This window comes from Rhinichthys klamathensis, unplaced genomic scaffold (genome assembly GCF_029890125.1).
Source record: "Rhinichthys klamathensis goyatoka isolate OS25496 unplaced genomic scaffold, OSU_Roscu_1.1 h1tg000229l_1, whole genome shotgun sequence".
NCBI classification, from domain to species: Eukaryota; Metazoa; Chordata; class Actinopteri; order Cypriniformes; family Leuciscidae; genus Rhinichthys; species Rhinichthys klamathensis.
This window is the reverse complement of record NW_026606753.1, coordinates 2,659,664-2,686,313: the sequence shown is the minus strand read 5'-3', so window position 1 is coordinate 2,686,313 and position 26,650 is coordinate 2,659,664. Positions and strand designations below refer to the sequence as shown.

The window sequence follows — 26,650 nt, the reverse complement described above, 5'->3', positions numbered from 1 at the left end:
ACCCATTACTGTTTTGATCTAGCCTTGATCAAGCTTGATTTAATAATTTGCTGTTAATTAATTTATTTCAGAGATAAGTTTAGCTGCCCATATAAAGCAAGACATTTAACTGACCTAAGAATGAGAGGGCATTTAATATTTTAAAGCGTTTATTCTTTCTCTTGGTTTTAGTCGACATGAGCAGCAGCCCCATCAGATATTTCCTCTTTAGCAGATATACTGTTTTAAAGATGAGCAAACCAGTCTACTTTACCAGAGCTAAAGAGGAGGAAAATCTCTGGATAGAAAGAAAGAGAGAAGACAAGCAAACACTTTCTGGGGAGGAGGCCAGAGACTTCTACCAAACCCTGCTACAAGAGAGAGATGGAGAAAGGCCAAAAGAGGGAGAAGCAGCAACCATAAGGAGAGTGAGAAGAAGAGCAGGTAGAGATGGAGATAATAAGTAGATTGAGAATTATGATTACAGCATCTAAAAAAATATTGTTTCATTTTGATTTTATTTCCTTCTCATTTCTCCTGGTCACAACTCAGCTGAAGTTGGAATCCTTTTTTGCATGATTTAAAAGTATTTAAAGTGGTCAAATGAAAAATCTAGTTATCACCTGGCACATTGTTACATTGATACAATTGATGATTGAAACTGAAACTTAAAAGTAAAAATAATAGTGGTGTTATGAAAATATTCGGTAACACTTTTTTGAAACAAAGTTGATAAATACATTAACATGACCACCAATATTTACACATTTATTATTTATAAATACTGATAAGAGTCAGCTAACCATATATTTTCCCCTAAATATGTTAGCACCTGCGGCAACCAGTTTACATAGACGCTTTAAAGACACAGCACCAAAAAAGCGGGAAATGGTCATGAAAACCTAAACTATGACAAACCTAGTTTCTATAATTTATTCTTAATATCTTTGCATTTTGGCAGGCTGGGAAAATGATAGAACATTCAAACAGAAATTTTCCATTTGAAATTTGACTACAAGCATATATGTTTAAATTATGTCTCAAAGTATGATTTCATAAATAGATTGCAAAAAAATATTAAGTTGCATTGATATTAGTCGTAAATTTATTTATATAATTATTGGCACAGTGTGGCTTCTACTAAACCTTTAAACCTTACCTTTTTCATAAAACTATAATCTATAGACCTTATGTAGCCCTGCCCCTTTTCAGAGCTGCACTCGTTGTGTTCTGTCTTCCGGTTTTGTATTTGCACAGCATTAAGGTAAGATCTTATAGATCTTATAAATGAACCGCTTGTTTTAAAATCTTCTCGGTCAACTGACATTTTTTAAGACATCCGCTTCAAACATTACAATGCTCGTGATAACTTTTGTAAACTCTATAATAAGTACATCCACTTCACCAGCTAATTACTCTTCTATTTCACTGTTCCAGACCGCCAGAGACGGTCAGTACATGGTGGAAGGAGTCGCGTCTCGTGCATCACATCAAGAATCTCGTATTAATTCAGTCACACATGACTTTTTGACTTAATGGAAGCTATATCAGTTCTGACTACGTCACGGTCGGTTTCTTTGTCATTCTCGCGAAGAGATCTTGCTCGAGTGTACACAGCTCTTTGCTTGGCATTTCTTTTCCTGTTATAGCTGTTTCTCAAGAAAGCGAAACAATGTTGGATTCGTTATTGGATTTATATAGGATTTTAAATAGTTTTGGACCCATTAGTTATCCAGGGTCTTCACTAAACGCGTGTTCCTGTCAGAGAAATAGAGGTGAGTGTTTGTATTAACTCATTGTCCATAGTTGCACTCACTGGTAAACCAGGGCGTCAGTCATTATTTGCGGTTACGGTGACAACCAATTATTGCACCTATCATTGCAGTACCATATTCAGCTCTGTTAATTAACCCATTGGTTTACCAGGGTTTATTTTCTCAACGTGTAGGTGATATGGCTGCCTCATGTACCACATGTTCAGGTCCTATGGATCTTATGGATACCCATATACAATGTCCTGTCTGTCTAGGCATCAAGCATCTCAGGGAGGCCTTAGTTGTTACTTTCCCAGAATGTAATTTGATGTCTTTTGAGGTTAAGCAATAGACTGGCCTGAAGTTCAAAATTCATCAGCACCAGCCAGAGGCAAGGTTCAGACTGGTAGTAAGCATTCACATTTACATTTACATTTAGTCATTTAGCAGACGCTTTTATCCAAAGCGACTTACAACTGAGGACTAAACCAAGCGAGTCATCGTGAAGAGGCAAAAACAACGCAAGAAGTGCTCAAAATACAAAGTTCAGACATAGCTCGGAGTAGCATAAGCCAGGCAAGCGAGGATTTAGAGGAAATTTTTATTTTTATTTTTTATTTTTTTTATGTTAAGTGCTCCCGGAAGAGATGAGTTTTCAGTTGTCTTTTGAATGATGTCAGGGATTCTGCATTCCGGATGAGGGTGGGGAGATCATTCCACCAGCATGGAACCGTGAATGAGAATGTTCTGGAGAGTGATTTTGTGCCCCGCTGTGATGGTACCACGAGCCGTCGCTCATTGACCGATCGTAGGCTTCTGGTAGGGATGTAGACTTGTAGTAGTGAGTGGAAGTAGGAGGGAGCTGAACCTGTGGTCAATCTGTAAGCAAGCGTCAAAGTCTTGAACTTGATGCGAGCAGCGAGTGGTAGCCAGTGCAGAGAGATGAACAGAGGAGTGACGTGGGCCCTTTTGGGCTCGTTGAAGACAAGACGAGCTGCAGCATTCTGGATCATTTGTAGAGGTTTAGTTGCACATGATGGAAGTCCAGCCAGAAGAGCATTGCAGTAATCAAGCCTAGAAATGACCAGGGCCTGGACGAGAAGTTGTGTTGCATGCTCAGTTAGGAAAGGCCTGATCTTCCTGATGTTGTGCATAGCAAACCTGCATGATCGAGCTATCTTTGTAATGTGGTCTGTGAAGGTCAGCTGATCATCAAAGATTACTCCAAGATTTCTGACCGACCTTAATGGGGTGATTGAGGAAGAATCTAGCTGGATAGTGAGGTCATGCTGTAGAGACTGATTGGCAGGGAGGACGAGAAGCTCAGTCTTTGCCAGGTTGAGCTGCAGGTGATGTTCCTTCATCCATGCCGAGATGTCCGCCAGACAGCTTGAGATCCGTACAGCTACTGTGGCATCATCTGGTTGAAATGAGAGGTAGAGCTGGGTGTCATCAGCATAGCAATGGTAAGAGAAACCATGTGCCTGTATGATAGGTCCCAGTGATGTGGTGTAAATGGAGAAGAGGAGCGGTCCGAGAACTGAACCCTGAGGAACGCCTGTGGTCAGTTGATGTGCTTTGGATACCTCACCTCTCCATGTGACCTTGAAGGACCTACCTGTGAGATAGGACTCAAACCAGTTGAGGGAGGTTCCAGTGATGCCCAGTGATGAGAGGGCGGACAAGAGGATCTGATGATTCACAGTGTCGAAGGCAGCAGACAGGTCCAGTAGAATGAGAACTGATGATTTGGAAGCAGCTTTTGCGATCCGCAGGGCTTCCGTGACTGACAGCAATGCAGTCTCAGTTGAATGTCCTTTCTTGAAGCCAGATTGGTTGACATCCAGCTGGTTGTTCAGAGACAGGAAGGATGATACTTGGTTAAAAGCAACTCGTTCAAGTGTTTTCGCAATGAATGGTAGGAGAGAGACAGGTCTGTAGTTCTCTAGAAGTGATGTGTTTAATGTTGATTTTTTAAGCAGAGGAGTTACCCGAGCCTGCTTAAATGCTGTAGGGAAAATGCCAGTGTGGAGGGATGAGTTGATAATGTGTGTGAGAGCTGGTAGAAGTGTGGGAGAGATGGCTTGTAGAAGGTGTGAGGGGATGGGGTCTAGAGGGTAGGATGACTGGAGAGGAGAAGTTTAGATACTTCTTCCTCGGTTAGTGGAGTGAAGGAGGAGAGAAGGTTATTGGCTGTGGGAGAGGTTAGTCTGGGTTCCTGTGTGTGTGAATCTGAGAACTGACTGCTGATAGTTGTAGTTTTGTTAGTGAAGAAGTTAGCAAAATCATCAGCAGTTAAAGAGGAGGTGGGTGGTGGTGGAGGTGGACAGAGGAGAGAAATTGAATGTCTTGAACAGTGAACGTGTGTTAGAGGCGCTGTTGATCTTGTTGTGGAAATATGAAGATTTTGCGCCGTGAACATCAACAGAGAAGGCAGAGAGCAGAGATTGATACCTACTGAGGTCAGATGTGTCTTTTGATTTGCGCCATTTCCTCTCCGCTGCCCTGAGCTTGGTCCGGTGTTCACGAAGAACCTCAGATAACCAGGGGTTAGAGGGAGTGGTGCGTGCTGGCCTAGAGGAGAGAGGGCAGATATTGTCTAAAGAAGAGGTTAGGATGGAGCATAAAGTATTCGTTGCAGTATTCACATCCAGAGATGAGAAATGTGAGGGTGAGGGAAGAGAAGATGACACAGCAGAGGAAAGATGGGATGGAGAAAGTGAGCGCAGGTTTCGTCTGAAAGTAAATGGTGGGGAGGTTGGTGGAGCATGGGTAGTGAGTTGTAGATTGAAAGTAATGAGGAAATGATCTGAAACTTGGAGAGGTTTCACCAAAATGTTGTCTGTGATACAGTTGCGTGTGTAAACCAGGTCCAGTTGGTTGCCTGACTTGTGAGTACCGTTGGTGATGAGCCGTTTGAGATCGAAAGAGGCTAGGAGAGAGATGAAGTCTGTTGCATACGGCTTTGCTAGGTGAATGTTGAAATCGCCAAAGACTACAAGTGGGATGCCATCCTGAGGGAAAGAGGACAGCAACACATCCAGCTCTTCTACAAAGCTTCCCAGTTGACCTGGGGGGCGATAAATAACTACAATATGGATCTTCATGGGAGTTGTAAGTGTAATAGCATGATATTCAAATGAGTTGTTATTGCATAGAGAAGAGAGAGTTGAATATTTCCAATTGTTAGAAATGAGAAGACCAGTGCCCCCACCCCTCCCCGACTGGCGAGGGGTGTGAGAGAAAGAGAAGTTGTTAGAGAGAGCAGCAGGGGTTGCTGAGTCTTCTGGACGGATCCAGGTCTCAGTCAAGCCCAAGATATTAAGAGTAGAATGAGATGCAAAGGCTGGAATGAAGTCAGCTTTATTGACTGCTGATTGACAATTCCATAGACCCATAGAAAGAGTGAGAGGTGAGTGTGAGGATGAGAGAAAAGGGCGCAGATAAGCAGTATTGCGCTGCCTTCTGTGCGTGGTGAGAGAGCGTTGTCGAGAGACAACAGGAATGTGTTGAAAGCACATAATGATAATGGGAAATAAGATAAAGGTAGGAAAGGAAAGGGTGAAGAAGATACTTTAAGTGCCTTGCAGGTGTCCTTGCTCGGTGGAGTCGCGCAGGTAGAGTCGCAGGTCTTTACCCGAGTCGGTCTTCACACGAGAGCTGAACACGAGAGCTGAATGCTTCCGCTGACGCTTCTGCGACAGCGCGCACACTACATAGAAATAATGCTATCAATCGCCTGAGTGAGGACAGCTGTGGTAGTCCTTGCAATTAGCACAGCGAAAGCAAATATCCCGAGAATGGCCCAAATCGAAACTAGCTGTATGAACAGCAATACTTAAGTGCTACAATAACAAACAGACTACAACCCTTAAGACGGCAGATATTCAAAATAGGAACGCGTCTAATTAAAATAAAGATATTTAGTGAAGATAAAAATTACAAAGAAGCAAAGAATCGAAAATAGCCCTACTTACTTGACAAATGGTAAACAGAGCAACAGGAGAACTGGATATTAAGAAAAAACAACTTACGCGCTCTTGACGTTCTCGCAGAGTGACTGCTTGTCCTGGCTTTCACCTGAATTTACTTCTAATTTATATCTGCTTTAACAGCCCTTGCAATTAGCACAGCGAAAGCAAATATCCAGAGAATGGCCCAAATCGAAACTAGCTGTTATGAACAGCAATACTTAAGTGCTACAATAACAAACAGACTACAACCCTTAAGACGGCAGATATTCAAAAGAGGAACGCGTCTAATTAAAATAAAGATATTTAGTGAAGATAAAAATTACAAAGAAGCAAAGAATCGAAAATAGCCCTACTTACTTGACAAATGGTAAACAGAGCCACAGGAAAACTGTATATTAAGAAAAAACAACTTACGCGCTCTTGACGTTCTTGCAGAGTGACTGCTTGTCCTGGCTTTCACCTGAATTTACTTCTAATTTATATCTGCTTTTTGCAATTAGCACAGCGAAAGCAAATATCCCGAGAATGGCCCAAATCGAAACTAGCTGTTAGTGTTGTAGTCAAGACCACCTAACCCGAGACCAAGACAAGACCAAGACCAGAGTGTATCGAGACCGAGACAAGACCAAGACTTTTAGGGGCCGAGACCAAGACAAGACCAAGACCGAGGGAGGGCGAGACCGAGTCAAGACCAAGACCAGCGCCCCACACTACATGACACAATAAAATGTGAAACATGATCAAAAGAGCTTCTCAAATTGATCTGAAAGATCCACATTCCCATTAAAAACAGATATTTAACACTCAAAGCTGAAATAAACGTAACCATCTTTATTCAATACTCCTGGGTGACTTCCATCATTTAGTACAGAATGTAAAACAAGTCTTCACTTTTCTTACTTAAAATTAGCTACTCAACTTTGTGGCCTGTCTCGTGACATCCCACAAGATTTGTGTCAACACAGAAAACATTTAATCACTGGATAGGTTTTTTTTTCGTTTATTTAAAGTGTGGTTTATGTCAGCTGAATGTGCGGAACGCTTTTCAGAGAAGATAAGGTATTTTAGCGCAATTCACCCAGCGGTAATTCAGGAAAAAAAAAAATATCCGAATGCTACACATGAAACTATGGTCTTCCGACCTTTTACCATACATCGTGTCGATTTATTTTGATTACTATGTGCCAGGGAGAGAGAGCAAGACAGCGCTTAGGAGACGGTGAAGCCTTTATACATTCGCCTGGCTCCGCAGAGAGAGAGAGAGTGCGCGCGCGCGACCGGGGCGCTCTCTCTGCTCGTTCTTCTGGTGCGCCCTGTCACACGCACAGCAGTTCGTCTACATTACTCATCTATCAAATAAGACTATGGCGGGACAAAAATTCGCTTTGGAGCAGGAGCATAAGAGGACTCGTTAACGTTGAGGGCATTCAATATCGATGGTTCATAAAACTTAGAACCGGTTCTCGAGTGGAACCGGTTTTCAATTCCCATCCCTGTAATATGTATAACGTTAGCTAATATTGACAAAATCTCTTTGTGTGAGGAGTAATTTTATTTGGTACGAGGCAGATTGCTAACGTTAGCTAGCCAGCTTTGCTAACATCACTTACACATACCTTACCTTTCTTTGTGCTGCCTTTCTAAGTGATAAAAGTTTGACGTAGTCCCCACCGTCTCTGAAAGCGAAGCACTGCAGAATTTACAAGAAGCTGTATGCTTTCTTCTGGATGTTGTTTTGCAAATATTTTCTTTACGATTTTTGTAGCCGAATTTTATTACTGAAGATTTTGCAGACATTTTCTCCCGCTCCCAGACAACCACAGATCACTTTCTTGGGAGTGCGTCGTGCGAGTGAAAGGGGGCGGGGATGGGTGACAGGCAACGGTAACAAAAATACATAAGCAATGACCAATGAGTCACGTTATTGCTTGGATTTGAATCAGTACGTTTTACATACAATAAAAGCAAGGATGTTAACAAAAAAATTAGTCAATATACTGGCAGATTAGTGATATTTTCACAGTTATGGTCTTGTCTGGTCTTGAAAAAAAATCCCGAGTCCTCAGTGTCCGAGACCGAGACAAGACCGAGACCAAATGCGGTCGAGTCCGAGACGAGACCGAGACCATCAAAAAGTGGTCTCGAGACCGGTCTCGAGACCAAGACCGGTCTCGAGTACTACAACACTACTAGCTGTTATGAACAGCAATACTTAAGTGCTACAATAACAAACAGACTACAACCCTTAAGACGGCAGATATTCAAAATAGGAACGCGTCTAATTCAAATAAAGATATTTAGTGAAGATAAAAATTACAAAGAAGCAAAGAATCGAAAATAGCCCTACTTACTTGACAAATGGTAAACAGAGCAACAGGAGAACTGGATATTAAGAAAAAACAACTTACGCGCTCTTGACGTTCTCGCAGAGTGACTGCTTGTCCTGGCTTTCACCTGAATTTACTTCTAATTTATATCTGCTTTAACAGCCCTTGCAATTAGCACAGCGAAAGCAAATATCCCGAGAATGGCCCAAATCGAAACTAGCTGTTATGAACAGCAATACTTAAGTGCTACAATAACAAACAGACTACAACCCTTAAGACGGCAGATATTCAAAATAGGAACGCGTCTAATTAAAATAAAGATATTTAGTGAAGATAAAAATTACAAAGAAGCAAAGAATTGAAAATAGCCCTACTTACTTGACAAATGGTAAACAGAGCAACAGGAGAACTGGATATTAAGAAAAAACAACTTACGCGCTCTTGACGTTCTCGCAGAGTGACTAGCAAAAGCTAGCAAAACTGAAGGGCCTCCCAGGAAGAAACAGACCACCTCTACAACACTATCCCACCAGGTGGCTAAACTATAATGCTGTGCAGGGCATTCAAGCTCTGTTGGCAATGTCATTTCCTTCTGCCACTCTGAACGTAAATGAGGAAATGGGGGGGATCCGTATATACCTCCATATTGCCCAGGTTCAAACCAGCAGCTGAATGTTCCAGGGAGGAGCTGGACTTGTGGTCTTATCTGCGTTTCGCTCGGCTCTGTCATCCAGGCCGGATTGAGTAGCGCACACTCTGGGAGCAATGGCCGAAGCCCAGGAGAAAGGGCTCGGTAGCATGCCTTCTTTAGAGCCATGTACTTCTTCCTTGAAATCTTCAATCTTCCATTGGTATCTCCAGATGAAGCCCTGAAACAGGAAATCTGCAGCCCCAAACCATGCAGGTGTACTGATTACTTATTGGTGCGTATTTATAGCACTGTCTCAGGGTTGAGTCGTGTGGGGAAATCAATGGCTCATCTGTTGCTGGTGACGCTTCTCAGAAGGCCTTTGGATTGATTGCCTTCTCCAGTGGAAAGTCTCTTGGGCTTATTACGCAGGCCAGGTGGCAAGTGTGGTTTGCTCAGTCCAAGCTTTCAGCGGCATGCCGTAACAACCTTCGTCAGTTACCTCTAGCAACAGAATCCCGATCTCAGCATATTGGGCGCAGTGTGAACCATCCTGCACTGACTGGACTGAACTGGGCTATTGCCTTCAGTTCCGTCACTGACCCCTAGTGAGCACCCATGTCCATTCTACAGTGGTCCAGGACCCTTGTCAGTGCCCTTGCCCGATGGAGGTCCAAAAGCTTTTGTAGAAGGATCCGATAGAGCCAGTAGACCCCCACATCCACCCTGGGGGATTCCACTCAAAATATTTTCTTGTCCTTAAGAAAGATGGGAGCTTCATGCCCATCCTGGACCTCAAGAGCCTCAACCGTCTTCCTTTCAGCATGTTACGAATTGCAGATGCCTGGGAAGGACTTTGGCAACACCGAAGTATACGGGGCAGTTGGGACCCACAGTTGGGGGCACCTCACATCAACCTCCTGGGGCTGTGGGCAGTACTCTTTACCCTGAGACATTTCAGGCAGGAACTCTTCAGGGAGACACATTCTGATATGGACGGACAATACCACAGTGGTATTTTTAAACAACCACCAGGGAGGCACGAGGTCCCTACCCTGTCTCCAGTGGACGAGAGTGCTTCCATTGTGGGCAAACAAACACTTCCTGTCAGTCAGAGCAGCACACATTCCGGTTGCTGCAACAGTGTGGCACAAGGAAGTTGTTCGGTCAATCTGGATAATTTTTGGAACAGCAGCCGTGGACCTCTTTGCCAGCAAGGCAACGACTCATTGCCTGTTATGGTTTTCAATTGATTGCCCTATCAGTGTAGTCTTGGACTTTCTGCAGTACTTATTGGAAGTTCTCCAGCCACTCTTAAGGTGTTTGTGGCAGCCCTGTCAGCCCATCGGGATCCTATGGGGCAGGTGACAATCAGTGCAAATAGGCTAGTGGTGGCTTTTCTTATAGGAGCTATGCGGCTTAAGCTTAGTGTGTTCCCAGTGGGATTTTCAAGGGATTTTTGAACAGATGGAGAGTCCGCAGTGTCTCAGGTGAGGGCCAGAGGGCAATCAAGTTACACTTTGGCCAAACCCAGCTTTCCAGCCCAAGGTATTGTCATCTCAGTTCACAAATCAGCCTATTCACTGATTAAGAATGACTAAGAGGCCGACCGTGACGTAGTCAGAACTGATATAGTATCCAACCTGTCATCGGTCATAGTCACGTGTGACTGAATTAATACGAGATTCTCGATATGATGTGCGAGACGCCACTCTTTCCACCATGTACTGACGGTCTCTGGCGGTCTTCTACCATTCATAGAAAAATGGTTACACAAGTAACCAACGTTCCAAAGCAATGCCATAGTAATATACAGAGCTACCGCAAAACTGGAAGTTTAAACAAAATTTTAAAGATGGCTGTGCGCTTGTTTCTCTGGTGCATAAAGTCTAGGCTAAACAGTAATTGTGCTCTTCAAAATCCCATACAGTATGAGTAGTCTTCATTAAAAAAAATTATCTTTGCATTCCTTTAGAGTTTAAAGGGGACTTAACACTCATGTTATTCTTGAGTACCCATAGAGTAGTATTGCATTCTTCATATATCTAAAGAGTCTTTAGTTTTATCAGATTTCTAAAAGACAGATACAGCTGTACCGCTTCTTTCCGAAAACAGTTGAGCTCTTGGACGCATGCCGTGCAGCACTGCCGACGACTTCCGTAACCCAAACGAAGCACGTTGATGGGCGTGCTCCTATTCTCACTCTGGTTGATGTGTGCGTGCGCTTTTCCAGGAAAAGTGCCTATAAAAGGAATTCCGCCCTTCATACAGGACTATACTCGGGGGGGGGGGGGGGGGGGGGAAACTTTCCGAAACTTATACGAACCCTGAAGGAGTGTATTTTGGCACAGAATAATGTTCAACTTGTATTTTGACATTTTGGCCATGTTTAGCAGGAGAATCCAACTCTTTAACAGTGTAAATACATGTCAGTATGCATGAAATAGCATTAGACATCCCTTTTAATTTATAATAGTTGTAGCTGTTTAAGACACATTACTCTACAGTTTTATCATGATAACCCATTATCTTTTGACATGAGGACCCAGTCGAAGAAGAAGAGACGCACAAAGACAAGACACTTCTTATGTCCAACCGGTCAGCACCTCAGAGCGTGATGGACACAAACTTCTCCGATATGCCCAGGAGGGCAACATTCGGGACTTGAAAGACCTCTTGCGGTGTGGCTATGATGTCAACTTCCGTGATGATTTTTACTGGACGGGTGTGATGTGTGCAAGTAAGGCAGGAAAAACAGAGGCTGTTCGGTTGCTTCTTCAACACGGCGCTGCTTGGGTGGGAGTGGTGGACAAACAGGTGCATAACATTCAATTTTGAAAAAATCTCTGCCTCTTCCTTTTTGAAAAATTTAAGTGGTGGAGATAAGGATGATTTGCTTTTTTTCCCATTGACTTCTACTTATTTGTTAACAATTTGTCAATATGGTCAGTTGATTGATAGTGGAGCGATGATAAATAGATCAGATTGTACTGTTGGCCACTCTAACTACTAAAGTACTTTGATGATTATTTGATCTGATTGTAATTATTATGCACTTGAAATATCAGTCACACGATAATGCCCCTTGAACTAGACTTGTGTGCATTATTACTAATAAGTATAGTAATACTAATATTATTATTAATACTAAGATGTTCTCTTTGGGAGGTGTTTAATTAAATGTAGTTAAATGGATGGTTTAGATCAGTGTTTCTCAACACCTGCTCCTGAAGGACCCCCAACACTGCACATTTTCTTTGGGGCTGTTTACACCTGGCCACTTCATGCGTTTTCTCAGATCGGATAGCTATCTGATTTATCAAAACGATTCCATTTACACCTGGTCACATAAATGTGTTTTTGCAAAACGGATATAAATCCGATCTTCAATTCCCGCGCTATATGCAGATTTAATGGAGTGCACGTCACCGAAAGCAACAGATATGAGCTGCATTTTATTGATCATCAGCTAATTTCAAAATCAAAGACCGCAATAAGAGGGAGCGGCAACAGCCCTGGTAAGATCATTTCGTTTCTTTACTTTTAATGAAGATGATTAGTGTGTTAAGCGTCTGCGACTTACTTTCACTTTGATTTGCGATAGTTTGCACGTTGGCTTGATGAATAGATGCTCAGCTGCTCATCTGCGGTAATGCGTGTTGCAGTAGCGACGTCATATCTGACTATAACATGACATATAGCCTATATAACACGCTCTCACACGTTTATTTTTTAGCATTTTTGTGAGGAGTGAAATTTACATATGTGGTTTCAACAACCAGATGCATTTACACTTGTCCAGTTTCATCTGGAATGCGGCCCAGACCACCTCCTGAAGTGGTTTGAGTGATCGGATTTAAATCCGTCTCGAATGCGTTTCAGAGGGCATTTACACCTGGTCTTTTCACGATCGGATAGCTATCCGATCACGGAAAACGCATGAAGTGGCCAGGTGTAAACAGCCCCTTTGTCTCCCTAATCAAACACACCTGATTCAACTCATCAGCTCATTAGAAGAAACTCCAGGACAGGGTTGAGAAACACTGGTTTAGATGTTAAAAAAAGAAAAGAAAAAAAGTGACTTCATTAAAGGAAAAAACAAATCAAATTAGTGTATCATAGACCTTTATAACACTACCAGTACATTTAAGGCCCATTCAAGGACTATAATACTTGCCATAACTAAGTATAATTGTGGTAACTATTCAAATTCTATGACAAAAGAACTTTTCAGAACTTTTTTTTTTTCGTCTAATGAACTATAAAAGCATTGACAGCTAATCAGAATCAACCCGACATTAAAGAGCTCGAGCATTTAAAGCAGCAGATGACAAAACCTTTACTATCATTTATATACTAATGTAATTTTTATTATTTTCAATCATCTGTTGTTTTTATATTTTAAGATTTAATTTTAGTTCACATTTTAGTAATTTTATGTGCTTTTGTTATTATTATTATTTATTTACAATTTGTCATTTTAGTGCTTATTTTAGTTTGTTTTTCATCTAGTATTTATATTTTATTTTGTTTCATCTTTATTTCAGTTAAAATATTTTATATAGTTTTAGTTTTATTTAACGATATTGCCACTGAATACATGGCAAAAAGAGAAAATGTGAACATTTAATACAAGAGCAGTGAAACATTTTCACAATACATTGTTATTCATAAAATGACTTTAAAAATAGTTATATGTCTGTAAGCTAAACTAATTAAGTTAACCAATATGATCCCTAATGGAAGTAGTCCTGCTACTTCAAACACAAAATCCTGAAACACTAGTGATGTAATATTTTGCAAATCATTTCCTGAACATTAAAGGAAAAAACAAATCAAATTAGTGTATCACAGACCTTTATAACACTACCAGTACCACTACCTCATGTCTTGTTTTGTCTCATTCCTTCTAGTTTTATCTCGTTCCTTTTTTCTTTCTCTCTCAGGGCAGAGATGCTCGGGATCTGGCCCTGCAGGCGGGTCATCAGGATGTAGTGAGAGAACTGGAGCAGTTTAGCGTGTCAGAGACTACAAACACACCTACTACAAACAATGCAGACAGGTAGATGGTTTACAGTTATAACTTAGTGTCCAGATCAGTGTTAATTTTGTCATTAAATTTTGATTTAGTTTTAGTCTTAGTCTTTTGACTAAAATGCCATTTAGTTTTAGTCATATTTTAGTCATCTGAATTGTTTTAGTTTTAGTCTAGTTTTAGTCGACGAAATACAATAACATTTTAGTCGACTAAATCTACAGTAGATTTAGTCGACTAAAATATAATGGGTTTAGTTCAATTGTAAATGCGTTAATTTAGAATTTCTCTAAAATGGCCAAACCCATATACTCCCGGAGAAAACATCTATTAACCTATTAATATGAATGATTTTTAAGTTTGAACATGCAATACAGATACAGATTTAACTGCTGTTACTTAAAAAATATCTTAAAATGAAATAAAACCACTTTTCCTAAAGTACAACACAGTCTTCTTTACAATGAATGATATATTCATTCCTTATAACTACTTACACATCATTCTTTATTCTTTCAAGCAGACATATTTATTTGTATGAATTAAATATAATTAATCCTTATTAAAGCTATTAACAAACAGTGAATGCTTTTCTCTTTTTCTTTTGTTGCTTGATCAAAATTAAGGACACGGACCGCATTAGGTTTATTGCCAGTCACTTTAAGACGTCGGATCATGTCCAATGACATGCGGATACAATTGCACTGATGCACATCCGACACACTCACAGTTTAAGACATAACCAGCATAGTTTACATGAATACTCTCCAAAAAGGAAATTTAGACATACTGTTGTGTATTTCTCCATTCAGACACGAAAGAGAGCTCAATTCAGTAGCCTACTCGCGCGCTGTAGGTGTATTGTGCATGACTGCACGCTTCGGGTTAGGTGTGTGCGCAAAGAAAACCGCACCGAATAGAGCTCTTTTTTGCATCGTCACTCTTATTCAGAGATCTATATGTCTGCTCTACTCATTCTCCCAGACGTTCACATTTTTTAACGTTTTATGACCGCGGGGTAGATCACGTTACAGTAGCCTACAAATGTGCGCATCTACCACACACGCAGGACATCAGTTCTGACGGATCGCTTCCCAAATCGTCACTATCTAACATTTTCGTCTAGTTTTTATTCGTTGACGAAAATGTCAATAGATTTTCGTCATAGTCTTTGTCATTCAAAACTAGGTTTTATTTAGTTATCGTCTCGTTTTCGTCTGTGAAAAAATGTCGTTGACGAATAATTTTCGTCGTTATTTTCGTCAACGAAATTAACACTGGTCCAGATGTCCAAACACAACAGAAATTCACACTTAAATATAGCAGTTAACATTATCATTTACATGCATGTTCTAAACCCGATTTTGCGTAAAGGTACACTTTTTCTTTTCTTTTCTTTTCTTTTCTTTTCTTTTTTTTTTCAAAATTAACTAAATTAAAATGTCAATACATCATTATTCCTTTTTCCAAAAAGTGTTTTTTTTAATCAAGTTACATGTTATAAAGTTTACTGTTGCTATGTGTGCGCACAGTTTTTTTCTGTCATTTGGCCAAAATCTCATGTTATGAAAGATGAAGTGCTACGCACAGGCTATTTAAAACAGTATTGGCTATGACTCTACTGCAAATGCTAGACTATCACACTCTTCTTTGCTCCTCAAATACATAAAATATTAGCCTTTATGTGTATATATATATATATATATATATTAGTGCTGGGCAACGATTAAAAAATTTAATCGCGATTAATCTCATGATTTTCTTGCGATTAATCGCATTGTTACGCGCAAAATTGAATAATGAATTCTAGTAGTGTATTGCTCACTTTTGATTTAAATGTACTGCTACAAAAGTGCAATAACATGTGGTTTGCAAAAACTTTAAACAAATAAGGTGCTTTTATACCAGCAGTATTCCCTTTACACAGTATCAATAAAATATTTCTTGTAAATCTCAACTTAAACATTAATGTAATCAAATCAAATATTTAAACAAAGCTATTTGCCACTGCCAGGGCATTACCTTTTATCTAGCTTGTTAAAACGAGTCCAGTTTTCTTGGGGTTTTTTTCTGAACAGGTATCTTGTATCAGGGAGCAGCAGAAACAGTCTATGTAGTCAAAGGGTCATGATCACTACTACAGATATAAGTCGACCAACGTTACTTCTCTGATAGCAGCTTAGGTTTGGTCATGGCATGCCATGGTTTCCCACGTAAGATTACATTAAACAGAGGTAAAGCCCAATTTATACTTCTGCATCGAACTCGCGCCGTAGCTGTGTAGCGCGCGTACCCTGACGTGCATCTCTCCAAAAATGTAACGTCAATTCTACGCGTACTGCAAGCGCTGTGATTGCTAGAACCGCTCCCCGGGTTTCACACTCTCCCTCATGTGTAATTGCGCGTCAACGCGGACAACGACGCAGATATATAAATGAAAACCAACGCGTAGTCTATAGCGTAGAGAGGCTCCGGTGTAGGTCCGACGCAGAAGTATAAATCAGCCTAGAGTGAGGTGAAGTGGTCGAGCACAGGTGCAGCGACAAGCGGGTGCGTTCCTGTGAAACTGTTGCAGTCATGCTCGCCTCACGCACGTGCCCGCGCGTTGCCGAAGTTGAATTGTCTAACTTTTTTGTACACGACGCGCAGCACAAATCATTGGAAGAGAGACTGATCCTCGGCTCGCTGTTTGTGAGTTTCCAGAATCTAAATAGTTATCAGGACATCAACAGGAGGGAATTCACATGGCAGAGCATCCCCGCTAAACTAAACGCAGGCCTATCAGGTAAAGTTATGTATAATTTTAATTTAAGTTAAAAAGGCTACAGCTGCGTAGCGCACAGAAGCCGGTGCCATGGTTACTAAGAGCGCCTGTCATTCACTCGCGGAGCGCTGTCTCCCTTTCTGTTCACCTGAGAGAACCTGCCAAAGCCTCTCCACTGCTTGTTTGGGTGGGTTATTTGCTGGCTGACCAACATCCCACCCCTCCTGTGATCATGGTTTGACTGTAGGCCTATGTGTATTCAGAGGCAGTGAGCAACGGACTTTCAAAATAATAATAAAAAAAACCGCTGCGTTAACGCGCGATAAAAGAATTGTCGGCATTAATTAATAAATGCGTTAACGCGATAATAACGCGTTAACTTGCCCAGCACTAATATATATATATATATATATATATATATTTATATATATATATTGTGTTTCTTGAGTAAAGAAAATGTACTTATTTAAACAACAACCAGTTATTTATTTATTCTTGCACTGCAAAGAACTACTCGGTTACTATCGTAACCTCAGTTCCCTGAGAGAGGGAACGAGTATTGCGTAGCTATACGCAGTGGGGAAACTCCTTTTCCTCGATTTACTGAAGCCTATATGTAAAACGCATTTGCAGCTGCACAGCTAGCACACTGAGCGTCTGACACGCTCATAGGCTGTGTTGCAGCAACTGCACATCCAATGGCGCGGGCGACTCTGACGCGCGACCAATGAGCTAGCCCAACGTCAGAACCCGCCGAGGGGGCGTGGCCCAGCCTATATAGACCCCCGAATTCGCCATTATAGCAGGTTTATACGACTGAAGCGACAACTTCAACAGTTACCATAGTGCGGCCGGCTACGCAATACTCGTTCCCTCTCTCAGGGAACTGAGGTTACGATAGTAACCGAGTAGTTCCCTTTCGAACGGTCACTTCGTATTGCGTAGCTATACACAGTGGGGACGCCATGCAAAACGCCGCACCCTGAGTAACTGGTTGCACTGCAACTCAGGACCCCTGAGCTAACAGAACAAGCCAGAACCCCATAACATATGCATATACGTATATATATAACAGACCAGACACAGTCGGGTCTGAATAATATGTGACCTGATCCAGCAAAATGAGTCACAGTGACCCAAATTTAAAAATTGAGATTTTGGTATTAATGGAAAGAGGAGACCTTAAGCTTTCAATTGATATCCTAGTCAAAGTCATACCTTGAATGGTTGTAAAGATATACACATTTGAATTATGGTCGTCTGCCCTCTTTTTCCAATTGAAAACCTGAGAAAATCGCTTTTAAAGTTTTTTGCCCGTTTTTTGTTGATATCTTTCAAAATCCATTACATTTAAAGGGATAAACTATTTATTTTACAGCTTAATTTGACCAAAGACATTAATATATAAATGCTATTAAACCAGGCTGAAGCTCAAATTATTTTAAAGTTTTTATTTGAATAAATAATTTAACAGTAGGCCTACCTTTTACAAAAATGTACTAAAATCAGAAAGATTGAACAGAGGTGCTACATTGCTTGAGAGAGAGAGAGAGAGAGAGAGTGTGTGTGTGTGTGTGTGTGTGTGTGTGTGTGTGTGTGTGTGTGTGTGTGTGTGTGTGTGTGTGTGTGTGTGTGTGTGTGTGTGTGTGTGTGTGTGAGAGGCAGAGAGACAAGGAAACAGATCAAATAATGCTAGTCTATGCAATCATATCTTAGTGTAGGCTAGTTGACAATAACAGCGTAACAAATTCATAACGGAGATACCAACAAATATTGGGTTAATCAAACACATTAATGAATTCTCCTTGCAGATAAATAGCTACACTCATTCACATTTGTCAATCACGTTATGTCAATCACGCTTGCACACTACGACACTTTCATCCGTTATATAAAAACAATCGTAAGTTTTTCGCATCCGTAGCAAGCAGTTTGAATGGTGTTTTGACAATTCGGAGCCACCGAATCAATACGAAGAAAAAACCCATACGAAAAAAACGCGGACTCAGTGTGCAATGGCCAGGGGGCTTGATGACGCTTTGGCAACTTTGCTCGCTTTTGACAGCGACATTTCTCAAATTAATAATATTTAATCTTTCTGAGGAGATCTGCTAGCTTGTTTATTACACAGAGCGCTCGCTGCGAGTCTGACGGTAGGGTGACTGGACCAATCGCGTGCCGGTCACTCGAAACGGCTTCCCATCGACAAATAATCAGCATTTGTGTACATTTCTAAGCTTTTTGATTGGTTCTATACAACGTGTAACACCATTTAAAGAGCAGAGATAGTGACGTTTCAGGGGATACCCGGGAAATGCTCAGAGGTGACGAGAGGAGTTGAGAAAAGCAATGTTCATTTCCAGCGAATTTAGTAAAACTTTGTAAACTTTAATAGTAATTTAGATACCTTTACTCAATTATCTGGACTACTAAACTTTGGGAGATTATTTTTGAATGTCTGTTCTTTGAAATTAGCACAAAAAAAAAAAATCTATTATTTCATTGTTTTTCCACATAATCGGCCCATATCTTAAAATAGAACGTTGCGACTTCCGACTCATTTCGCCAGATCGGGTCACATATATATAAAGTCAGTACAACTAACAGAATATACTAACAAAACCAGACACCGTCGGGATTATTAGTATAACTTTATTACCGGCCTAAGCGGGTTTATATAAATATGTATGTGATTATGCACAGTAATTTTTGTAGACAAGACCAGCCACTGTCAGGTCTTAATCATACCGAAAGCACCTTCGCCTGCAGGGAAGGTACCTCCATATTATAGAACTTCATAAATGTGGAAGGCGAGGACCAGCCGGCCGCATCACAAATATCTTGAATGGGAAACCCAGATGACCAAGCCCACGACGAGGCCATACCTCTGGTCGAATGGGCCTTGACACCTATGGGGCAAACCTGACCCACTGAGGTGTAGGCCAAAGAAATGGCATCCACTATCCATCTAGACAGTCTTTGCTTAGTGACTGGATCACCCTTAGATCGGCCACCAAAGCAGACAAACAGCTGTTCTGATTGTCTAAAAGACGCAGAATGCTCCAGATAGATTCTCAACGCCCTGACAGGGCATAGAAGATTAACCTCCCCATCCTCGGCAGAAGGGGGAAGGGCTAACAGTGTAATAACTTGTGCTCTAAACGGCGTTGAGAGCACCTTGGGTACGTAACCATGCCTGGGTTTGAGAATGACCCTGGAGTCATCCAATCCAAACTCCAAACATGCAGGACTCACAGAGAGGGCCTGCAGATCTCCCACTCGCTTGATAGATGCCAATGCCAACAGGAGAGCAGTCTTTAGCGAAAGTGGTTTTAGATCAACCGACTGGAGCGGCTCAAAAGGTGGTCCCCTCAGGGCCCTAAGGACCGTGGAGAGGTCCCAAGGCAGCACCGAAGGGGGCCTGGAGGGGTTAATCCTTCTAGCACCCTTCAGAAACTTTACCACCAGGTCATTCCTTCCTAGTGATTGGCCAGCCACCAGAGCATGATGCGCTGCAATGGCTGCCACATACACCTTGAGCGTGAACGGGATGCGGCCCGCGTCCAGTAGCTCCTGCAGGAAGGAGAGCACCACCGAAACCTCACATGACTCCGGGTCAATACGATTTCTCGAGCACCAGCTGGAAAAACCCGACCACTTTAAAGCATAAAGGCGCCGAGTAGACGGGGCCCTTGCTTCAGAGATAGTGCTTAAGACCCTGTCCGGAAGGTCCCCGGGTACCCGTTTAGGGGCCACACATGTAGGGCCCATAAATCGGGTCGGGGATGCCATATCGTTCCGTTGGCCTGTGTGAGGAGATCCTTCCTCATCGGAACAGGCCAGGGGGTCGTGTCTGACAACTGAACCAGTTCCGGAAACCATGGTCTGGATTTCCAGAGAGGAGCCACCAGAAGGACTGGGCATCCGCTCTCCCTGACCCGCTCGATCACTTGTGGGATCATCGAGACGGGGGGAAAAGCGTAAAGGGGGCGGCTGGGCCAGAGATGAGCCAGCGCGTCCCTGTTTTTCGAGAAGAACACCCTGCAGTGGGTGTTGGCTCTCGAGGCGAAAAGGTCGACTTCGGCCTCGCCGAACATCTCCCATATTAGACTGACCGTCTGAGGGTTCAGGGACCACTCGCCTAGGGGAGTGTTGCCCCTTGAGAGCATATCCGCGCCCACATTCTGGACGCCCGGGACATGCGCTGCTCTCAGAGAGCTCAGATTGGCCTGTGCCCACATGAGGAGGTCCCTCGCCATAGCATACAGGTTGCCTGACCTGATGCCACCCTGGCGATTTATGTAGGCCACCACAGACACGTTGTCTGTACGGACCAGGACGTGGTGACCCCTGAGGTTTGACAGAAAAGCTTCCAGGGAATTTGTTTGAGTGTTAACATTCTGAACGGCCGTCTCATGAGAGCCCTGTTCAAACGCCTCAGATCTAGTATGGGTCTGAGCCCGCCGTCTTTCTTTGGAATTAGAAAATAGCGGCTGTAAAACCCCGAATACATTAGCGCGGGAGGGACTGACTCTATCGCTCCTTTTGCTAATAATTACTGAACTTCGATGCGAAGCACGTGATCCGCGGCGCTTCTCACCGATGTCTCGATAACCGCCTGGAATTTCGGGGGTCTGCGAGCGAATTGGAGCGAGTAGCCTCGCTTTATAGTGTTTATGACCCAACTCGACACACCAGGGATGGCTTGCCAGGCCATCACTCGTGTGGCTAGGGCGTGACACACTGAATGGGGGGGACCGCCTAACATAGGGGGACCTGATACCCTTATAATGTGATTTGTGCACATACTGAGTGTTTGACTGACTATATAGGCTTTTGCCCGGGGGGAAGTCAGTGTTACAACAGGGCGGGGGCCGCCTAGTGAAGGGGGACCGTGAACCCGTGTGTTGTGATTGTGAAACATGCTCTTTTTGTGCTTTATTTGGGTCGCCGTGAAAACGGCGTTTGTTTGCAAAGACGCGCTCACTGCTGCGGGCCTGTTTACAATAATAAAATCCCCAGCCGCCTGAACTGAACAGGGAGCTGTGGGAAGTTTTGCTGGTTTCTTCGAGGGTGGTCCGGCTAGCGCGAGACACGAGCCCTCTCTCTTTCCCCTCCGTGCTAGGACGACTTCGGAGGCGCCTGGTCGGCCCCGGCGCTGGGTCGAGGGCCTTGACGCCTGGGGAGCGGGTAGCGCTTCGCGGGCCTTGACTGGCGCTGGCTATCAGCCGCAGGGCGGGGGAGGGGGCTGGTCTCCTGCGAACAGGACCGGTGATGGCGTTTGAGTCGGAGAAAGTGAAGCACGCGGGGACGCGGCCGGCGTGCGTTCACAAATCTCCATACCCTCCGGTTGCCGTTGGCTGCGACGCTTCTTCTTCCTCGGAATGGAAAGCGTGGTTGAAGCGGCCTCGCCGTCCCGGGAGAGAGCTAGCCGATTGCGCAGCACGGAGATAGGCATGCAGTCGCAGGCCTCACATCCGCCGGCAGAGAGAGCATTCTCTGCGTGGTCGACACCCAGGCAGGAAATGCAGCTCGTGTGCTGGTCTGCCTCGTGCAGACGGCCTCCGCACGTGGCGCAGGATGAACGAGGCATACTGAAAAGAATCCAAAATAATAATACAAAGGATATAGGATGTCGCCGGATAGCCACAGGTGAGACGGCGTCAGGAGACAATCGACGTGCGAGCGAAGTCTGCTGAAGAGAAGCTCGCTCAGGCTGAAAGGCTTGTTCGACGGCGAATACACAGTAAAAAGCTCAGGGACATGTGTACTGTCGCTGAAGGAGTAAAATCTGCTATAATGGCGAATTCGGGGGTCTATATAGGCTGGGCCACGCCCCCTCGGCGGGCTCTGACGTTGGGCTAGCTCATTGGTCGCGCGTCAGAGTCGCCCGCGCCATTGGATGGGCAGTTGCTGCAACACAGCCTATGAGCGTGTCAGACGCTCAGTGTGCTAGCTGTGCAGCTGCAAATGCGTTTTACATATAGGCTTCAGTAAATCGAGGAAAAGGAGTTTCCCCACTGCGTATAGCTACGCAATACGAAGTGACCGTTCGAAAGGGAACCAGAGACGGCACAAACTGCGTGCAGCACTTCTTTGATTATAGAGGAGGGCTGTACCGTAAGTTTGAAAAGCCAATGGAGTTACAAGGTTTAGTCACAAGCTCTTTTTAATACTTTTCATTTGTCAAAAATTTCCAAACCCCACAGACAGATGTAAAGGGTGATCGATAGTAATACATTTATGAAAGAAAAAAAAAAGACGAAATATGGTGATACGGGGTTTCTGCCCAACATTAACGATATTTTAAATTTTTATTAATTTATAAAGTAATTGACTTTTTTTCACTTTCAGGGAATAAGTCTTGTAAATTCAGTTTACTTGCATTGGCGGTTATTGGTTTGCATGTAAACCGGGACAATGGTTTAATAAAAAATAAATAAAAAACCCAGATTTTTAGGAGTTATCAGCATATAAATGTGTATGTACAGTATGTACAGTAAACATGCTCAATGCTGTGTTTTTTTCTTTTCTTTTGTATTTCCCCCCCATGTATAACACATATTTGACATGATGTTCTATTGTTTATTAAAAGTTTTCACTAAAATGCTGTTCCATTTAAATACGTTTTTTATACCTATTTATACTTATGTGTGTGTCTGTTTCCACAGTGTTCATTCTCAGTGGTGCAATGTGTGTGCTGTGCATTACACAGACAACACTGAAGCACACAACAGGTCCACAATGCATCAGTTCAGTGAGCTCCGCCCCCCAGCCACCCCTCAATACTGCCTGCCCTCTTCCAGCACTAGCTATAAAATGATGCTCCGCTTGGGGTGGGACCCCTCCTCTGGTCTTGGACCTGTCCACTCCGGCCGCAAAAATCCAGTAAGCACAGTACTAAAGAGAGATCAGGCGGGACTGGGATATGGTGTGACCTCACAGCCTAAAGTCACTCACTTCAAGGCCAAAGATCCTCAGGCAGTGCAACACAAACATAAAGAAAAAAGACTTAGACAAGAGAGAGAAACAACCCTCAGTGCCAAACAACTTGAGAGGAAAGAAGAGAGAGAAAAGAGATGGGAGAGAGACTACCGTTCTTCATTTAACTTTGACTTCTGAACTACCATGGCTCTTGTGCGGGATTTCGTAACACAAACCTTTTTATTTTTCAGTGAAATTCAGTGGTATTTTTACTTTTCTGCTGTAACTGACACTTGATCTGTTGAACAAACTGTAGCTTTGGCAGTAACAAATTTTATTCAGCCTACATGGAACACTAGAAATGGAAAAAGAGTAGAAATGTGTACAGAGGAAAAAACAGTTGTCTGACAATAAACAGGTACTGGATGACACTTTATTTAAAAAAAAGTGTTGTCAACAAATTACAATTACATAATTAGATTAGAAAACATGAATAAACGTGCATTGTTTTTTTTGTATTTAATGTAATCAATCTCAAATTTTGAATTGTCATATTTTGTATTCAGTTTTAATGCATTCATAATGTACATATGTATATAAAAGTATAGTTTCAAATACAAATGTATGTACTTGCTCATGACACACCTCACACATTAGCTGTTTCCTAACTTCTCTTTTTTCGTCATAGTAAAACTAGGTGTTGGTAAGAATGTTTAAGATACAAAAAGGACAAGAAGTTCCATAAAATTAGTTGTTGACATGCACAATCATACACTATTGAAGCCCGTTTTTTGCCCCAGTTGAGTAAAAAAATATATAAAAAAATATGATTCTTTAAGATTCTTAAGATGTTGTGGCAAATTCTCGATCTTTGGTTCAAGTCTTCAAAGTCTGGTTCAGGTCTCAGAAGAAATCTTTCAGAGTCGAAGTTTCAGGTCTCAGAAGAATAACTTTATTGAGCAGTTCAACAAAGTGAGATGACGGCCACTCATCTGACTCCACAAGGGCCACGGCTCAGGTCTTATACCTTTTTCTTATCGTTAGGTGTCCAATTAGCGCTCATACAGTTATCTTTTTCTACTTACTCCTTGGCCTGTCGCCAAACTAACTTAAAACGATCAAACTAACTGTCACCATCAAAGCCAATACGCCCCCTTTTCTTGATCAAACTAACTGTCACCATAATTTTGACAGAAAGTTTAACCGCAAGGGGCGGAACTAGATCAAAGGTCACCATCCATCATTTTGACAGAAAGTTTAACCGCATCAATGCCTTTTTCTTATTGGTGGCAAGACCTTTTTTAACATCTCCCCATGTATTCAGGCCTAGTTTTCTCTAGTATAGACATCACAGATTCAAACCTGGTTTTCTCTAGCATTACAGCATTTTATATTCAGACCCATGTATGAGACAAATGAAATTCCCCAACAAGATCTGCTTATGGATTTAAGCCCTTTATCCTGATTTTACTCTGTTAACTCATTTGCTGGCATGTGTGCATGTTTCTTTATGCTTTGATTTCAAAACAAGAAACCCTGATAGTTTTTAATCTCATGTAAAAGCATTTTTTTCTTTACATTCAAGTTTTTATTCTTTTCATCCGGTACATGACAATATCATACTACAAATAGATTACAGATATAAATAAATGCTACATATAAGGCCAAAATATATACAGTGGTTGCAATTAACAGAAGGAAACGGAATACTAAATGAAAAAAAAAAGAAAAGAAAGTAATGAGGAGTCAGAGTTATTGTGTCACATGGACAGACAACGTCACATAAGACCAAACATCTTCCCAGACAGGGATACACACAGGGACACATGCTCTGTTCTTATTATGTAGTTTGTAAAGCAAACGTTCATAAGAGGCTGTCTTTGTCATTACGTTGACCCATTCTTTTAACTCTGGGGTTCTTTGAGTTTTCCAGTGTTTCAAAATGACTCTAGCCGTCCAAGAGACCCCCACCATGATCACTGCGAACTCTCCATTTGAAATATTTGGCATCTGCTCCCTGTCTCCCAATAGACACAATTATGGTGATAATGGTATTGTTGTTCCAAGCCATTTGCTCAAAATATTTCAAATTTGGTGACATAACAGCTGAATAAAAAAGTACCTCTGTCCTTTTGACATTTCCAACAAACATTATTATTTGTCAGACCCATTCTATTAAGTCTAAGAGGTGTCAGATAGAACCTGTGTATGATTTTGTACTGTGTAAATTGCCCTCTGGCTTCTCTAATGTATTTACCTGTATTTGACAAAATTATTTTCCACTCTTCGTCCCTGATTACAACCCTAATGTCCTTTTCCTATATTGTCTTTAAATTTGAGCAGTCATTGCTGAGCACATGGTTGGTCGTCCTGTAGAGGCAGAGGCTTTTTGTTGAGAATGAGGCAGTGTTAGGAAGTCCAATATATGGTTTCCGTCCGAGTACTGGATTTTTTTAGAAACACAATTTTTATAGATATAAATATAATCACAATATTTGTAGATATTTCCAGGAATGTTAGTTTCCCTTTAGATTATACTTCTGTACAAGGTTATTATAAGACATAAATACACCCGGAATTATGCCATAGGAAAGAGTATGGTTGTTTACATTGTGATATGTTATGCATCTTGTGAATCTTCACCCATACCTCTCTGGAATACCTCATGATAGGATTTGTGGTCATGTCCAAACATTTAGACAAATGCTCAATAGGGCTGTATGGCTGAGACAAAGCTTTCTCAATACAGTAACCCAATCTAATTGACTATCATTGTTCCAATGTTTGGCCAATTTGGCCATTTCATAAGATACCTGATAGAGGCGAGGGTCTGGTAGTCCCAACCCTCCCTTATCCCGACAGGCACATAATTTGCTAAGCTTTATCCTGGGCCTTTCCCCATTCCATAGGAAACGTTTGACCATTATATCATATTGATTAAGAATCAGACCACCATCTTAATTATATTCACCTTCCCCCATAAAGTTAACTGAATTTTTCCCCATTTGTTCAGGTTATTACTTATGTTTTGTAAATTTAACATAGTTAACTCTTCCAACTGATTATCTTGATTCCCAAATATTTTATCCCTCTTGGGATCCATCTAAAGCCAAATTTAGTTACCATGTTTGCATTACATATTCCAGATATAGGCATAGCTTCTGACTTTGTCCAGTTTATCTTATATCCAGACACTTTAGAATAGGATTGGACTGTCCCCATTAAATGAGGTAAGGACTTATCTGTTTATATTAGCCCTGATCGC

The 26,650-nt window shown here is 42.1% G+C and overlaps 1 protein-coding gene across 1 annotated transcript; it reads left to right on the top strand.

Annotated features, from left to right (window-relative positions):
- The first annotated feature begins 179 nt into the window (after positions 1-179).
- Positions 180-23,937, top strand: gpank1 (G patch domain and ankyrin repeats 1). Its single transcript, XM_056265126.1, has 4 exons — positions 180-423; positions 11,205-11,479; positions 13,609-13,724; positions 23,133-23,937. Exons 1-4 carry the CDS (start codon positions 231-233, stop codon positions 23,581-23,583), a joined length of 1,035 nt encoding a protein of 344 aa, XP_056121101.1. The 5' UTR covers positions 180-230; the 3' UTR covers positions 23,584-23,937.
- The last annotated feature ends 2,713 nt before the right edge of the window (positions 23,938-26,650 follow it).

What these genes read in the sequence shown, in the direction of transcription:
- gpank1 (XM_056265126.1), top strand. Translation starts at nt 231, where the DNA reads ATGAGCAAACCAGTCTACTTTACCAGAGCTAAAGAGGAGGAAAATCTC. An exon ending in TGGGAGTGGTGGACAAACAG is followed by an intron (nt 11,480 to 13,608) that starts GTGCATAACATT and finishes TTTCTCTCTCAG; the next exon opens with GGCAGAGATGCTCGGGATCT. An exon ending in ACTACAAACAATGCAGACAG is followed by an intron (nt 13,725 to 23,132) that starts GTAGATGGTTTA and finishes CTGTTTCCACAG; the next exon opens with TGTTCATTCTCAGTGGTGCA.